Raw genomic sequence first — 17,332 nt, forward strand, 5'->3', positions numbered from 1 at the left:
AATCGTGCTTAATCCTCTTTAACTCTTCCCCCTTTTTTCCCTCTCTCTCTCTCTCCCCCCCCCCCCTCTCCATCTTGCTCTTTTTATCTATCTATCTACTCACAGTATCTACCTATCTCTCACATCACCTGACGACTGTGCTGTATTATGAAATGGTATTATAGGATGATTGTTCTGAGAACGTTGAACTGGAAAAACAACACAAAACAAAAACGAAACAAAAAAGACACCGCTTAGAATGATGGTATAAATCAAGGCATACAAGCACATAGACTAGATAGGCGAACTATTATACACTTGTGACCATAATTTATGTCGAGTCAAAGATCAAGACGTTTTGTGCCGTGATTGAACGACCTTTTTCATGTATCTTGTGAAGTAACACTGAAAGTTTTTTTCTTTTTTTTTTTCAGAGGAGAGAACAGCTGAAATTTCACTCATTTGCCTGTATAGCGATGGTTCATATCGGTATATGTTTCTTAAACAGTATAAGCTTGTGATAGACAAGCTGTTCTGAATGTAATTAAAGATCTTTTGGATTTCAAGTGATAATCATGGTAGTTACTATGGTGATAGTAATCACCACGGTGATGATGACGATTACGATGATGTCGATCATGATGATCGCTGCGATCAAGATGATGTTCATAGAAGGAAATGTTGACTATAAGGTAATGATTACGATGATTATAGTTACTAGAAATTGAATGGTGCACTGATCGGGTGATGAGGAAGATGAAGTAATTAAACGAGATCTCCGGATGATTTTTAGATTTTTACATTTGAGCAACTATAAATTAGATATACTGAGGACAAAGTTTCAGAATTTATGATAATTGCGATGAAGAATAGCAACATTTTCGAAAATTTGTAGCAAATTGCAATGAACAATTCCAAGGATGATGACATGGCAGGGTCACCATAAGAATGAATGAGTTGGGGCTCAAGGAAGCAGAACAAAAGAAGAAGGCATGCTTAGATTATACACTGGTAAACTTGCAAACAAGCTGTATTGTAATGGAATTACACTGCTACATTTTCTGAAATATGTGAGCCTCCTATGTCATCATCCTTGTTCAGTGTAATTTTGTTTAAGGTTTTCCAAAGTATTGTTTCTCTGCTCAAGAACCACAATTAATTCCACAAATCATATATGATCATGTGCAACATGATGTGAAATTATGAAAATAGTCTGGAATGCCCCTTAAAAAAAGATGATGATGATGATGATGATGATGATGATGATGATGATGATGATAAGGGGTGATGCTGGGTGATGATCTGGGTGGTGATGCAACCGATATCATGAAGGTGATGATGATGATGATGATGATGATGATGATGATGGGGATGATTGCAAAAATGATTATATGATGACAATGGTGGTGGTCACTAGTACGCTGAACTAATGACTGATACTGTATACACAGGTATATAGCTAGAGAGCGAGAGAAAAAAAATGGGATGATCAGTTTGAGCGGCAAGAGAGTTGACGAGTTTGCTACACAAAGCATTTAAACTGTAATAGTCCTGTGGCTTAAATTGTGCCATTGAGAAAAATGGCACAAACCAGGATATCTCGATGACACGTCTGTTTGTTCGTTATAAAAATGATGACATAATTATTACAAATGCATCAAACAGCATTTTGATTTTAATGCTACGTTCCTGTACTCATATCCATATTCTCTCGAATTTCTTAGCGGGAGGTTTTCATGATACTTCGAAACAGGGATAGTGGAAGATTCATAGTTGACCATATGCATTCTTTTCGCAGGTCCCCATCAAAACAAAGGTTCCTCTTGTTATGGCGGTCTCGTACATTTCTTTGTAATTTTTTGATTTCTTATTGAATGACAAGCCTTTTTCAAATATATGATTAGTGTGTTGTACTGTGCGAAGATTATACGAATAAATATTTTTTAATGTATAATTATGTTTGGGGGTTTCTTTGTCATTTTATATCTATTTTGTGCAAAATGTATAGAAATCAAAAACTTATATTGATATCATGCAAATGATACAATGATACAAAGATAAGTCTTTACTAAGCCTTTACTATGTTTTACACTAAATTTTTAAATTCTCATTTTATTGTTACATGAAGGTTCATGTACAATGATGTGAAATACACTTACAGAGACACCACATGGTATTATTTGATTCAATTTCTTGGTGTCTATACGTCGTATCTGTATGACTACTGTCCATGATGCAGATGATACAGATATATTCCAGCAGTATGAATTACTAGTAAGTACTGTCTCATCGGTTTACTGTAATCACCTGTAGTTTGATAAGGTAATGGGCGTCTTCGTGCATTGGACTGCAAAACCAATGTGATTACGACAAGGGTCTTTTGCTACCCGTCGGGTTAATCATTAATCATTAGTTTCAGTGTGTTACTGGAACTTGTGAAACTTGCGGAGAGGAGTAACGCAAAAGATATACACGTTTGTGCCTGCGTGAAAAGTGGATCAAATATTTGACGGTGTTTTTATGATTTTGTTGCTATAGGAACGATCCACAATTAATGTGTTCATTTTAGCATGGTGTACGTGCTTCAGGTCCGTGCTATCAGTCATGACGACTGCATTTAAAAGTTTAGCGTTCTTTGCAGGCTTGTTCATTATATTGGGCTGTGTGTCAGGAAGCATGAAATATGCATCATGCAAATATAAAGGAAGTGTTTTGATTTGAAATAATTTTTATCTAGTCTGTGCAATCATTGCCATCATTGCCGCCACAGGCTATATGATGTTATTCACATTATGTAGGCTTATATATGTATATTATATTCATATACATGTACGTGTTTATTACTTGGCTTTTGTTACGATCATAAAAAAAGAGATTTACGTTAATCCTCCTTACCTCAAAATAAAATAAAAATTTATCAATATTATCCTAACTATAGAAACAGCATTGTACCCGGTGATTATTCTTTTTTTTATGGAAACAATATCACCACTGAAGAATTTTCTTCTTTTCAACACTAATACACCCTAATCGACTGCCATCTTGAACCAGTCAAGATTTTTTTTTTTTCACAGCAATTTCATAACTAATTCTCATGATAGAGATCTGTACTCCCCAAAAGTTAAAAGTCTGACAACAAACAACAAACCAAAGAACTAAAGACGTCAAATGTCTTCCAGTGATAATGACTATGAATAGGATAAAGGTAACGATATTGCCTTTGGTGATAGTGATACTAATGCTAAAGATGATACTGATACTGACAACAGTAATTATGATACTGAGTGAAAAAATGATAATGATCATAATTATGATTAAACTTATGATTAAACTTATGATTATGATTATGATTAAAATTATGATTATGAATACGAGTAAGAGTATGATTATGATTATGATTATGATTATGATTATGATTATGATTATGATTATGATTATGGTTGTGGTTGTGGTTATGATTATGAGACTTTGAACCATTAGTGCCTTGGAACACTCCTATGCCTGCGGAAGTGAAAATCATAACACAAACATCAATTATCCCACCGTTAGATCATAGCCACCTGCCCGTACTATAAATAGATGAATACCTAATAGCATCATAGAGTGGCGTGATGTATCATCACACGGAAAGATTGAGATTGTTTGCACACCGCTGACTGTCCGCCACCGAACCCTGCTCCGTCGAGACATTAACGCCGCGCCCAAACTGCACACGCAATGTTTGACGAGCTTCCAGACTAATTATTGTGGTCAGAATGACTAGATCCCGGAATCAACAGAGCCTTTTGTACAAGACAAGACAAAACAAAACAAAAACAAAACGAAAATAACCCCCACAAACTTAAAAAAAAAATGTAAACACAATTTCAATTCAGTTAGAACAGCGACTTCGGATAGATTGGGGGGGGGGAGCAAAATCATAACATCTTTGTTTACGAATACTTCATTTTACAAGAATGTGAAATAGAGTACATCTAATAGATAATACAATAGTTGCAAATGATACATCGCGTAATTCAACTACACCAGATAAAAGCTATCTACACAGTTATTCAAATTCCATAATGCTCTTCACATTAGACCAGGGCAGAAACTGACATTTCACGTTTCCTTGCAGTATCATTGTCATAGATTTTCGATTTTGCATGAAAAGTTTGAAAGGAATGGATCTTTTTGTCTCTTGTTGTCCGTCAGTCCAGACGTGTCTTTGACATCAATTTCATTTAACCCTTTCAGAGCTGAATTTCAAATTACAGCAGTAGCTGTATTGATGTAGACTGCGATGATAGCAAAAGACATACAGAAATGCTTTGACATGTTTGATAACCCTCAAATTATAGTGTAGCGACAAATAGTTTCACTTAGAGTTGTGTGTTGACGAATTATGGTAATATAGGTATCGTATACTCACATTCATGACGTGTATAATGGCTAAATTTCAGAAAACATCGAACTTTTCTTGCTGAGCTTCATGATGATGTTCGAATGCGTAAAAGAGCATCACAGCGTACAAAAGTTTTGAGAACAACATGCTTTCACTTATGACTATCAAGAGATCTATGAAGAAATCTCACCAGGCTGACAGACAATTTAACTTCATTTATATTTTTTTAATTCTAATGATATCTTGGTAAAATATATATCATGCTAAAGGCTGTCACTAAGATATTTTTTTTTTCAAGCATTCAGGGTTCATTATATTACCCATTTCTTCGTAGCTTCATCTTCACAGTTTCAAAGACTCTGGTAGCGTATATAGGATCACCAGTTCATTTTGTTTTCGGCCCGGTATATCATTGTTGAACAGTGCCTTTAACCGTCATATTTCCCACTTAAACAGTGAGATCATCAAGCCGTCAAAGGAAATATGAGCAAATCTGTGATGCTATCGCCATATCTTTTTCTTTCATTTCGTAATGATTTCACATATCACTTTGAGTGACACCTCGCCACACTTATTTGATATCTAAACAGCCACAGAGCAAACACAACCGCCGGGCGCACCATGGTTTCATCATCGGGTCAACCGGGTTATTAGCAGTGGATCTTATTTGCAAATCATTGCCACCAAGTTTTTTAAAAAAAAAAAGGAAAAAAGGGGGATCTTCCCGGAAAAAAAAAAATAAATGCTTGCCGTGTTCGTAACATGCCCCTTGTGCGTATCATGGACATAATATTATGTCTTCGTCAGAAATTAACTTTGGTCATTGATAGAAAGTGGAGGAGCAAACTATTAGAACAGTTCCTTTGCATCTGTCAAAGGGAATGAAAACGAGGAGTTGGGGAGAGAATGGTTAGATGCTTCCTGTGGTATATGGAGGTGAAACATCACGTTGATTCTTCTAGCTTCCCCTTTCGAGAGATAGATAAATTGATTGACAGATGGACGGATAGATAGAGGTAGAAAGATAGATAGGTAGATTGATTGATTGATATATAGATATATAGATAGATAGATAGATAGATAGATAGATAGATAGATAGATAGAAAGATAGATAGATAGATAAATAAATAAATAAATAGAGGTAGAAAGATAGATAGATTGATTGATTAATTGTTGATAGATATACAGTATAGATAGATAGATTGATTGATTGATAATATAGATATATAGATTGATAGATAGAAAGATAGATAGATATATAGATTGATTGATTGATTGTTGATAGATAGAAAGATAGATAGATAGATAGATAGATAGATAGATAGATAGATAGACAGATAGATTCGATAGATAGGGAGAGGGAGATAGAAGGGGAGGGGGAAGGAGGTACGGAAAGGGGAGAAGAAAAGTAAACATTAGTCTCTGTCTATCTTAAGATGAAGAGGATTCTATTTCTGTCCTCCTTTTGTTTTGAGTGGTGTCTTCCACGTCACGTTCCAATCTGCCCCTCTTGTGTCCCCTGTCTTACGCCCCCCTTCCTCGATTTCTGCCTTGTCACTCTCCTCTTTCTCCTCCTCCTCCTCCTCCTCTTCTTTTTCCTCTTTCTCTCTGCCTCTCAATCCCTAGATCACTTTATTCTAATCTTGTTTCTCGCGTCGAGCATTTCTGCCCTTTAATTATATGCGTGATAACGAACGATTCTTTGGACTTTAAACAATCCGTGAACCGGCAGTCGCTTTGCACCGTCGACATCACATTCACGTTAATCATTATAGGTGCCAGTTTGATACCAGCGGCAAAACTAGGCGTGCGTTTGTGGGGGTTCCCTTTCAACAGGCGTGCAATGCTTGGCACACTAAATATTATTGCTAGAGATAGGCCAGCAATTCAGAGCTGCACATAGAAGCAGGCGGGTGGTGGGATTCTTCTTTGTCTTAACCAGATCTTCAGAGTTTACGTCTAACTTCGCGTCCGTTTTATTTTGTTTATTCGTTATGGCGCTGGCAAGTGGCTGATTTCTGTCCTGAGGATTTTGTCGAAAAGGCGAGGACGGGAAGAGAGGACCCAACTCTCTCGACCGCCAGAATTGGGCATCTTTAAATATGGCGTCTTATACTTGGACATTGAGCGATAATCTGCGGAAGAAGGCTGAGCTGGAGTTGGGGGAGACGCCAGAGCGGAGGGAGGAGGCGCTGGCCAATCTTCGGCGCCGCATGGAAGAGAAGAAAAGCATTGTGTTCAACACCGACTCGCAATTCCTCATCCGCTTTCTGCGCGCCAAGAAGTTCGACGAGGACCGCGCGTACAAGACGATCGTCAAGTACTACGAACTGCACGTGAAGCACCCTGAGTTCTTCGAGAAGTACCACCCGACGAGAATCAAACACGTGCTGGATGATGGGTTCCCCTTCGTTCTGGATTCCACGGACGAGGAAGGCAGGCATATAGTGGCAATGAGGCCAGGTAAGAATTACAGACAGGAGTCAATGACGGTGAGCCGCTGGCGCCGGGGGAGATTATGTAACGATATGTTTGCTTTACCGAACAAGAAGCAAATATGGCTAGGGCCTTCTGTGTGAGAGAAGTACGTAAATATCGGTGTACGACGCCTCCTTGCCGTTCAAAACATGTAATGTACGTGACCTAATGTATGAGCTGTGCTTCTCAAGCCTAAATGGAACAATACAGCCTAGACCTACCATTGAAAGGCATGTGAGAAACCAACACATTCATGAACAAATCATATAACATTCAAGGAAATTCCTCATTTCGTACTGTCATTAAAGTTTAATGCTCGTCAACTCACATTTCAATCTAGATTGCGAAGACGTCTGCCTTCGGCCTTACTTTTCATAACGTGAATATAATGGAGAAAGAAATGAAGAAGTCAAAGAAAAAAAACAGTCACGATCATCTCCTAAAATTGTGTTCAGTTTCCCCAAATCAATTCACATTATTTTGAGATATAAAAACAAAATGCATCAATTTGAATTAGGTCATGAGATAAAACATTTCTCAGTGAAGATGAAAATAAATGAAACAAAAAGTCATCCTGATTGTAATTGTCATCTAGATCTCTCCATGTGACTCCGCTTTCTCGTGTGGCCTCAATTATCCAAATATGGGCGTTGTCTAATAGTGCTCTGTGACCTTCTGGTAATGCTTTAAAGGTAGGGAATCCCATTTGCATGCCTTAAATGAAGAGTTGTATGAATACAGTGGTATGTTGAAGAGAGTATCATTTTAGAAACTCCCATAAAGTATTGAAAGTGGAAGGTAACATTAAGTACATTTTAATGACCGTTAGATTTTGAATTGAATTTTTTTCGGGGCTCACCGTAAATTCCAGTACATTACTAGGCTACCTTTGCAGACCCATGCACTGCATGTGTGTCCATCGTGTACACATTTGTGAAGAAAGTTCATCAAAACTTACAAACATTTCTATATACATTCTTGCCACACACTCTATATGTTATTACTTTTATACTTTTATACTTTTAGATTTGTGTTTATAGATAAAAGATACAGAAGACTGCAACAAAAAGGATTAAGTGTGGCTGACACACAGTACTACTGAGTAGTTGAGTTTTGTGCATTATTCAAATTGTAGATAACTGTTGACTTCCAAATTTCTCAGCAGTGGCCTAAACAAGTCCCCTGAGGTTCATATTTAATGTTTTGCTGCATTTTGGGAGGTCTGTAAAAGGTATCCCCTACCTTTAATGGATTGCTAACTTTCAGCGAAAACCATTCAAATCCTCCCACGTTCATATAGACAGTCACCATGTTCCTTCTTGTTAAGTCCTATGAATGGATGGCCGGTAGGAATTAAGCTGGTTATTGCATAACTTTTATTTTCATTGGAGTTCTTTCTTCGAGGTTTTTTTGTTTTATTTTCTAGTATAGAAAGCAAAAAGAATGGAACTGATTGACAAATTGCCCTACATCGACGTAAATAAGCACTGAATTGATCAGTGTTTTTTAGTAGAAGCCATGATAAAAAATCATGGGCGTACATACTCCAGCAGGATTCGAACCTATACGACCTCCTGATCACCGGACAGGCGTCATCTCCACTAGAAGACAATTCATGAATTTGAGCAAAAAGAATGGCAGAGATAATACCCCTATAACGGGAGATCTTTGCTTTGGCTTAAAGCATGAGTTTCCCCAAATATTGACCCTGCATATGGATTGAGCGAATAGAGCAATACTGGCAGAAGACAGTGGAAGTTTGAGGGAAATTCGACAATCCGTTCAGAAGTTATGAATTTCTAAAGTTTCTGTGCCGCCACAGCTGGATGAGAAGACTTCAACAGTTGTTGTTATTACTGCAGAACAACAAAATAAAAATATAAAGAAAATTCCATATAATGTCATCTTTCTATCATAATGAAAGACGAATTCACTTACCTCTTTCAGAAAACAGGAGGAATAGCATTATCCTTAATATATGTCAACAACAGGTCAAAGGTATGTGCAGTTTTCATTTAAAATATAATTTTGTGAAACTCTCTTTATATCTTTGTTTTGCAGTAATATCACAAGCTGTTGTAGCTTTCACATCCGAACTTTAAAAAAAAAAAATCATAACTTTTGAACTGATTTTCCAATTTTCCTCAAACTTTTACTGACGTGTTCTACCATTATCGCTGTATTCACTTAACTCACATGTATATTTTGGGAAACTTCCCTTTAATTCCCAGACCGGGATAAAGCGTTTTAACCCTTTCTGTGTCAGTTACTTTGGACAGTGTGTATAAAGCTATGGAGTTTTCTGTGCCGATCGGCACTCACAGCACCCAAAGGTTTAAAGAGAAATGTCGTTTTCATTGCTGTGCTGACTTTCCCGTATGGAACCCAGTCAAACAAGCAGGAACCGAAGAGATTTCATTTACTAAGACATAAAATCTGGTTAAGAGAGTAACGGGATATAAAATTGATATTCCGCATGGTTTTAGAAAATGTAAAAAAAAAAAAGTAATAATGATAAAAATACACCGGCACCTGTTTCGCGCAGATACACACAAATATCAGACGTTGTGGGTTGTCAGGCAGGTCAAATAGATCAAAAATCGTTATATGTGATCAAAATAGGCCTAAAGTTTAGTTAGTCCACGTAAGGTTATTCAAACTTGGAAGCAAGTAATTAAGCATTACTGTTCCTAGAATGATTTTAGACTTGCAGGTTCTTGCTTAGGTGGTTTTGACCTGTATAGATTCTTGCTTAGATGGTTTGATTGAAAAACAAACACGCGGCCGACAAGTTGACGATGGCAGGTCTGTGCGGTTTTGTGTGCATTCTGTCCGCTCTTAAAATATAGTATGTTTATTGTGATTCAAGAATGATTCACATACAGTGTAATCATATGGATTTCTTTCCCCTGAGAGGTATATGACCCCACAAACACCAATAGTGTGTTTCAAGATGTCTTAGTACACAACGGGTGCTTATTGGATACGGTAACAGGAAGTATTGGACGTATGAGAGTGGCGTTCATTTCAATCGTGTCAACTGATGACTACCACGGTACACACCAGGCGAGATTGGGTTGTACCTTTGCCCCTGGTGACTCGAGAATGCTAGACATCGGTGACGGTCGAGAGTTCAGGCATTTAATACCAGTAAGCAAATCTCACAAACAGCGAAAGAGCAAGTCGTGGCGATCTAATTTGAGATCAAATATATCACGCGGTGAGATAATGAACTCATCTCAATTTATGGCTCGCACACTGCAGATAAGAATATGGCTGTTGTCAATAATGCAGTGTAAGCAGTAAAAAAGAAAAAGAAAAAGGAAGACCAATATGTATAAGGGTCGTAAAAGAATTAGCAATATGGCATTCGCTGGAATAAGGTAAACAGATTATGTGTTGAAACTCGTGACGTGCAAATAATAATATTATCGTCATAAATCCTCTCTCTTTCATGCATACTGTAGCGTTGAATGCATACAGTTTGTATATACGCACAGGAAAAAAATATTTACATCTGTCTGTTTGTGTGTGTGTGTGTGTGTGTGTGTGTCTGCCTGTCTGTCTGTCTGTCTGTCGAAGTAGGCATGTTATTCACTTTAAGTTGGTCTTCGCGGCCCATTTTACTCTGATGAAAAGCCGTTATATAATGCAAGCTCTGTGCACGGAAATAATCCAATAACGGCTGTTATTTTTACACTATGGTATTACACTGTATCCTCGTCTCTCGTCTCGATGTTAGTTCCGTCAGTGTTATCATTATTACGTATACGTTAGTGTTTCTACCACAACTCACATGGCTGCATGGCATTGCCGATCCGAAGCAAAGCGTGTGTGTGTGTGTGTGTGTGTGTGTGAAAGAGAGAGAGAGAGAGAGAGAGAGAGAGAGAGAGAGAGAGAGAAAACTCAGAGTAATAGAAAGGAACTAGGGCGGGAGAGAGACACAGTAAGAAAGGGCGACAGAAGACCAAACGAATGTGGTTATCTCTAAATCAAGGACATTGGTTTTGAGAGGGCTATCTATAAATTATAATCATTAAATGTATGTCCTTGAGAAAAATCATATGTTTTCTCAAAGCCCTATTCTGCATATCCGTACTGTTTGTTTGCTGCTGACCGAAGTCCGACCGACGACACCGCCACCGCCACGGGATGGTGGCAATGTTACGCTGACCACGTCACAGATAATATAGAAGGAGACGAAAGGGGTATAGAAACTCATTGTACCCAAAGCGAAATCTTGTGACAGACACGAAGGTTCTCTCAGTGTGCAGCTGGAAAAAAAATGCTCTTCTACTACCTTTAATAATATTGTCCTATCCTCTTTTGCTCCTCCGTTCTCTATTTCTTTCACTGTTTGTCTCAATTTCTCTCTTAATTTCTCTTATGATTTCCCAATAATGAGGCCATACACATGATACGCAATGATTGGACAGAAGTAACCCATGCCATGATGCCAAAGTAAAACCCCCCAAAAAAGATATAAAATGGCCTCGACTGCCAATAATACCCTGTTCAGTGTCATAACACTGATTTAGTGCACAGATGGTCCCTCCGAAATCAGCACCCCAGCGCTACAGACTACTTCACTTACCATGCTTAGTGTCCATTATTCTCGTGGTAGGCAGGTAGGGCAGCAACAAAAGTCCTCCATTCGACTCTGTCCATGGCCAGGCGCTGTAGTGTCCCCCAGGTGTGGTTTAGGTCCCTCATTTCTCTCCCCACGGCCCTTCTCCATACTATGCATGATAATTATGTTCTTGAGTCTCCTCCTCCTTCCTGCGGGGCATTTCATGAAGCATTGTGGTCGGATATTTTACTGACAAACTGTTATAAGCTACTGAAATCCTTGCATCTGACTGGCTGAGGGCAAATGTTATTTGTTCGACAAACTTGTCGGGCAAAACACTTCATGCAATGCCCCCCCCCCCCCCGAGTACCGTTTCAGCTATTTCATACGCCTATTATACGATTTTACTCACCTGAGTCAAGAAAGTGGGTTAACCCTGTGGTCCACGGATATCAGCATCGGACATAAGTATAGGGTTCGACACCGAGACCGCAATTGAAAGCCCGGATTTTTGTCCTTTATACCTCATGCAGTTCTATAGCTAGATTATACGGCTTGTATTCGTCTTGGAGAAGGACAATCCAAGAAATTCTACTGTCACCATGGTGACATAACACATAGTCCTGCTGCTCTTATTTCTTCCACTATTCCTCTCTCCGAATCTAGAAGCATAAAAGAACTCTGAACAAAGGCACGACGCAATATAATCAAATAGCATTCTTGTAAACAATACTGTAAAATTGTCAAACGAACGGTTATGAATACATAACTATTACACTTTTATTACACATGACTAAACAATATTTTTCGAACATTCACCTTGAGGAGACATTTTCATTTTTATTGCTAGCAATGATAAGAAAACAAATGGTCCTTACAAAAAAAAAAATGACCAAAAGAAAAATCCGCACTGGATGATCGGCTATTCCTAAGTCAGTTTGTACATTCCATGTATACTAGTAGATTGTATATAACATTATATTCGTACGTACTAAAATACTCTCATTGGGGACTTATATGCATATCGTCGGTTTCAGTTAATAAGACAAGGGCGTTATAAGGTTCCCATAATCTTATAACGCCACTATCTTTATCAACCAACGATAAGCATATTATAGACCTACATTATCATGCACACATGTAATACGGTATTACAATCTTATACTTTTTTTTTTCCATCCTATGATTGCAACTTTTCTACCAGGAAACTGGGATCCCAGGAATTATCCTGTCTCCGACATCGCATTGGCCCTCTTCATGGTCATCGACCAGTTGGTAGAAGACGAAGCTGCACAAATTAACGGCGTCATCATGCTCTTCGACCTCGAGAACGTCACTATCTCGCAAATCGCAACCCTCACTCCGTCCGTCGCTCGGAAGCTGACATCTATTTTCCAAGTACGGTATAAGTAGTTCCGCTAGAAATTTCTACTCAAGCTGAGACAAGAGCTACTGCATTTGCAGAAATACTGCTCAAGATCACTTGCCGAATATTCTTTATATTTTTCTTCAAGCAATGGAAAACCTCGCTAAACTTTCGTGCTCAAGACACGGAAAAGACAAAGTGAAGGGGTCATCGAATTGTTATCATGCTCTTGTCTTTTTTTTTTTCAAAACTAGTGACATAGGCCTACAGTATAAGGAAAACTTGCAGATAGCCACAACAAAAAGCTGAAAGAAATTCATGCATTTATTATGCAACCCATACTTTAAGGAGAGTAAGTTTCTCTTTAAAGATGCTGTTGAGATACCCACAATAATGTTAAGAGAAAGGACAAATGCTCGCACATGCATGAAGGAGAAAAACACATTCAAATTAATCTTAATCATTCTAATAAGGTGTTCCATCAAAGCGAATATTGTTTGATTGTGTGGTGCATCATACGTGTTCATAAATTTCATCACCGCTTTTTAACATGTCAGTAATAATTCACAAAAAAGACGCGAATTACGGAAATGCGCAACAAACTAAAAGTACATGTATACAAGATATAACCCTCCCCCCCCCCCAAAAAAAAAAAATATATATGTATATATAAAAACGTCTCCGATAGACCTTCGACTATCTATCATGTAAGAAAACGCATTGAATGCACCAAAAATCTATAATTCTTTAAACCTTTAAGATTATTTCGCCAATATGACCTACTTTCCTAATATTTAATTATTATCGCGATTATTATTGCAGTTGTCATCGCAGATCTTGGCTTATGATTATAGACTATGCATAATGGAAACAGTGAAACGCGTAATATTTTGTATCTATAGTGGTACAATCGTGTGACCTATATCGCTTTAAACATTAACGATATAGGTTTGTCATAGTCTGCACGAACGATCACTGCATTACACCGGTCGTCACAAAGGTGATGACTTGTGTAGTTATCATTACGGAAAGGTTTAGTACAAAGGTCGGCAGCAGATATGCATGCGTTATGTCAACACAAAAATGCATATCAATCGGCACATGTACATGCTTAGGCTAACAGGTAAGCAAGATATTATGAACATCCCAAATTACTGAATAACTGGTCTATCATTGCGGCTGTAGCTCCGTCGTCCACGTATATCACGACTAAAATGAAGAAATTAAAAAAGAACTACATGTATTTTGAAAATTAAGTAGACATTTTGCAGTGGTTGATAGATCGATAACCAGATGATATGATGATAATCATTGGGCGCATGATAAGAAGATGTGACTATTTAAACTGTAAGCGGAACTGAGTCATTAAACGTGTTGTTCGAAGGTCCATATTGTTCTCAAAAGGTGTCTCGGTCACGTGACATGTGATGTCACTTTATACGTACTCTTTACTTGCCTGTGTGTGATATGAGACGTCAGCCGAGTATTTAATTTCTTCATGAATATTCATCACCCAGCTAGAATTAACAATGAATGCTGAAATACTTTGTACTCTTGCGAGGCATTTTGAGGACGTAGATTTCTTCATTCGATAACAATATAGAGAAAAACATCTAGCTGTCTGATTCCATAAAACATTATAGAAAATGTTTCGAAAATGACGTCATGGTCGCATGATAAACCACATGAAACACATAGTAGTCCAAAAGACACAGTTTTATTTAATTCATTCTTTCATCTAATCATTTTGTCTCGTTTTTATATATCAATTTACATCCAACATATTTTATTATGTGGAGTACATTTTCTTCCATGTAAAAAAAAAAAGAAAAAGAAAAAAATCTGATCTATCCGACTTGAGTGACGACTGTTCTTCGTGGTATAGACACTGTAATTACGTAAAAGATATTCTATGGATGGAACACTTGATATAGATCTCAACATTATTAAGATCGGAAAACATAACATGTATGAAGTTAATACAAGTGGTACCAAACACTTGTAATTCTTTCCTCTCTGAAAAAAAAAAAGAACAAACATTTTTGCACCTAGGATTTTACCCCGTGTTGTAGTTTAGAGCTTATACGACAGTGTAAGCGAATCTGTGTTATCTGTGTAATCATTTCTGTATCTATTTTTTTTTTCTGCCCAGAATTGTGTGCCAGTTCGACTACAGGGTGTCCACTTTGTCAACGAACCTCTTTTGTTCGACGGCGCCTTTACCATCCTCAAACCATTCATGCAAGAAAAAATCAGAAAACGGGTGAGTACTTGGCTGTGACACACACAGACACATACACAGACACACAGACACATACTCACAAATACACACACATTGACATACATACACACAAATAACAGCAACAAAGCAGGCCCATGAGTTCGACTCTAGGCAAACAAAGTCCACGAGTTCGACACTATTAAAGCGAAAAAGGCCCACGTGTTCGATGATAAAAATAAACACGATCCACCAATACGACATTTCTCACGTGGTTTAGTGTGCCGGTCTCGTGGACCTTGTTTGCTTAATGTCGAACTCATGGGCTGTATGACTCGTGGACTGTCGAACTCGTGACGTGCACCCAATTATTCAACGTTCTGTGTCTTTCTCCTCTTTCAACAGGTAAGATTACACGGCCAGAACCTAGAAGGGCTCCACGAATTCATTCCTCCATCCATCCTCCCGGATACCTTTGGAGGAGACCTTACAAATTACGATACGTTACCATGGCGACAGGCCTTCCTCGCTAAAGACTTGCAGTGGCAGCCGGCGGCAGACGAGGGAGTACAAAAGAAGAAGAAAAAATAGATGAAAATACGTTAGAGTATCATATTGTGGCAATGGGAAACTAGCCCTTTCGTAATTTCCTTTACGGATTTTCGTCACACCTGCAGGCGCTATCCGGATTGGTCCTGTGCTCATTCCGTTTTGTAATTTCTTAAAGGGATCGTATAGTTTTGGTTGAGACCTAATTCCAGGTTTCTAACATTTTTTGGTGAGATAATGAGAAACCTCTTATAAAAGAAGAAAGAGCATGTAATTCTATGAGAAATTCAACGTTTATTTAATGAAAATTGGTTTTGAAATGGCTGAGATATCCAAAAAAGAGCGATTCTAATAAAGTGTGGGACCCACACTTTAGTACGATCGCTTTGTTTTACCTTGTTTTTGGCTGTTTCAGTCATTCCAAACCCGATTTTCATCAAATAAACTTTGAATTCCTCTTAAAATGGTATGCTGTGTACTATATCATAAGTGTTTTCTTGGTATCTCGAAAAAAGTTAAAAGCCCAATTCTCATCTCCACCAATACTGTACCATCCCTAGTGTATTCTCGTCACCCAGTGCAGGCGCTACGTCATGTGCTCATTCCGCTTTGTCATGGGTGTATAAACTATAGATGAAACAGCACAACGTATGATGAAGATAATACCACTCTGTAGGTTGATAACGCATTCCAAACCGAAACCATTTGCTATACGGGTTTTCTTGCAGACCCGGTTTTTCAAAGTCTTATGGGGCTTTCAGTATCTCGTAGTTAAAAGGTTGGCACGTATGACATCGCGAATTTGAAAGCGTGGGTCTGTGCTCCACAGACAATAATTATTGTTAAGTGTATTTCGGACTTGTAATTTGCTGCGGACATCATTCGTTTGCTTAAAATACTCATCATTTCCTTAAAATACTCGACCTGATAATGCCTTTCTGATTATCACAGCCATATCCGTCAGTAACAGAAATGTTAAGGTAAGAATATTTTTCTTAAACCTCTCTAAGTCCTTACCTTAACTCGTTAACTTTTAATATTCTTATATCAAGCTCCACCATCTAATTTTGCTAGATGTTTTCTTTTCATTTGTATAACCACATCAATGCTTAGTCTATCAATCCAATCTGTATAAAGAAATGTCGCAGTGTCCCACTGTTGATAAAGCAGTTTCGCTAGTCTTACCTTTCAAGATAACAGCACGCTACAATCGCCTTGTTACGCTCTTTTTTTTTTCAATAGAGACAGATATTTCTTCAAGGGCAAGACCTTTTCATCTGTTGTCAACAGCAATGAATGACATTTAGCTTTTAACGGCAACTTTTATAGAGGTTTTGGCTAAACTCTGTGAATCAAGAGATTTGAAATTTGTCAACACGCCCTCTTTTCCACTTTTATTGTTTTGTTTTGTTTTGTTTTCAATCCATTACCTCCAGAGTAGAATATCGGCGATGTTAGCTGCGTGAATATATCCCGTGACAACTTGTATTGGTCTTTGCCGTGGTACCTATACAATAAAAGTATTAACGACACATGTTGGAGGCGTATTGTTTTTCAATCCATCGATACACTGCGCAGGATGTTGAACACGGTTCAAGCATAAGCGGGTAGCATTTTATCTACGGTAACAAAACACTACAGGTCATCTCTTCGACGCATACATGTGCGTGAGCCATTTCGTGTCCGCCGATTTTCTTGCATGTAGAAAAAAAATAAAGATCACACGATGTCCATTTTAACATAATTTATCTTGTTTTCTTTAAGACACTGTTATGGTTTAAGCTTTT

At 38.0% G+C, this 17,332-nt stretch overlaps 1 protein-coding gene across 1 annotated transcript; it reads left to right on the forward strand.

Moving 5' to 3' along the window:
• Positions 1-6,466: 6,466 nt before the first annotated feature.
• LOC140240058 (alpha-tocopherol transfer protein-like) lies at positions 6,467-15,587 on the forward strand. Its single transcript, XM_072319867.1, has 4 exons — positions 6,467-6,827; positions 12,617-12,810; positions 14,931-15,041; positions 15,402-15,587. The coding sequence occupies exons 1-4, from the start codon at positions 6,467-6,469 to the stop codon at positions 15,585-15,587; spliced, it is 852 nt and encodes a 283-aa protein (XP_072175968.1).
• The last annotated feature ends 1,745 nt before the right edge of the window (positions 15,588-17,332 follow it).

The sequence above is a fragment of the Diadema setosum genome, chromosome 16, assembly GCF_964275005.1.
Source record: "Diadema setosum chromosome 16, eeDiaSeto1, whole genome shotgun sequence".
Taxonomy (NCBI): Eukaryota; Metazoa; Echinodermata; class Echinoidea; order Diadematoida; family Diadematidae; genus Diadema; species Diadema setosum.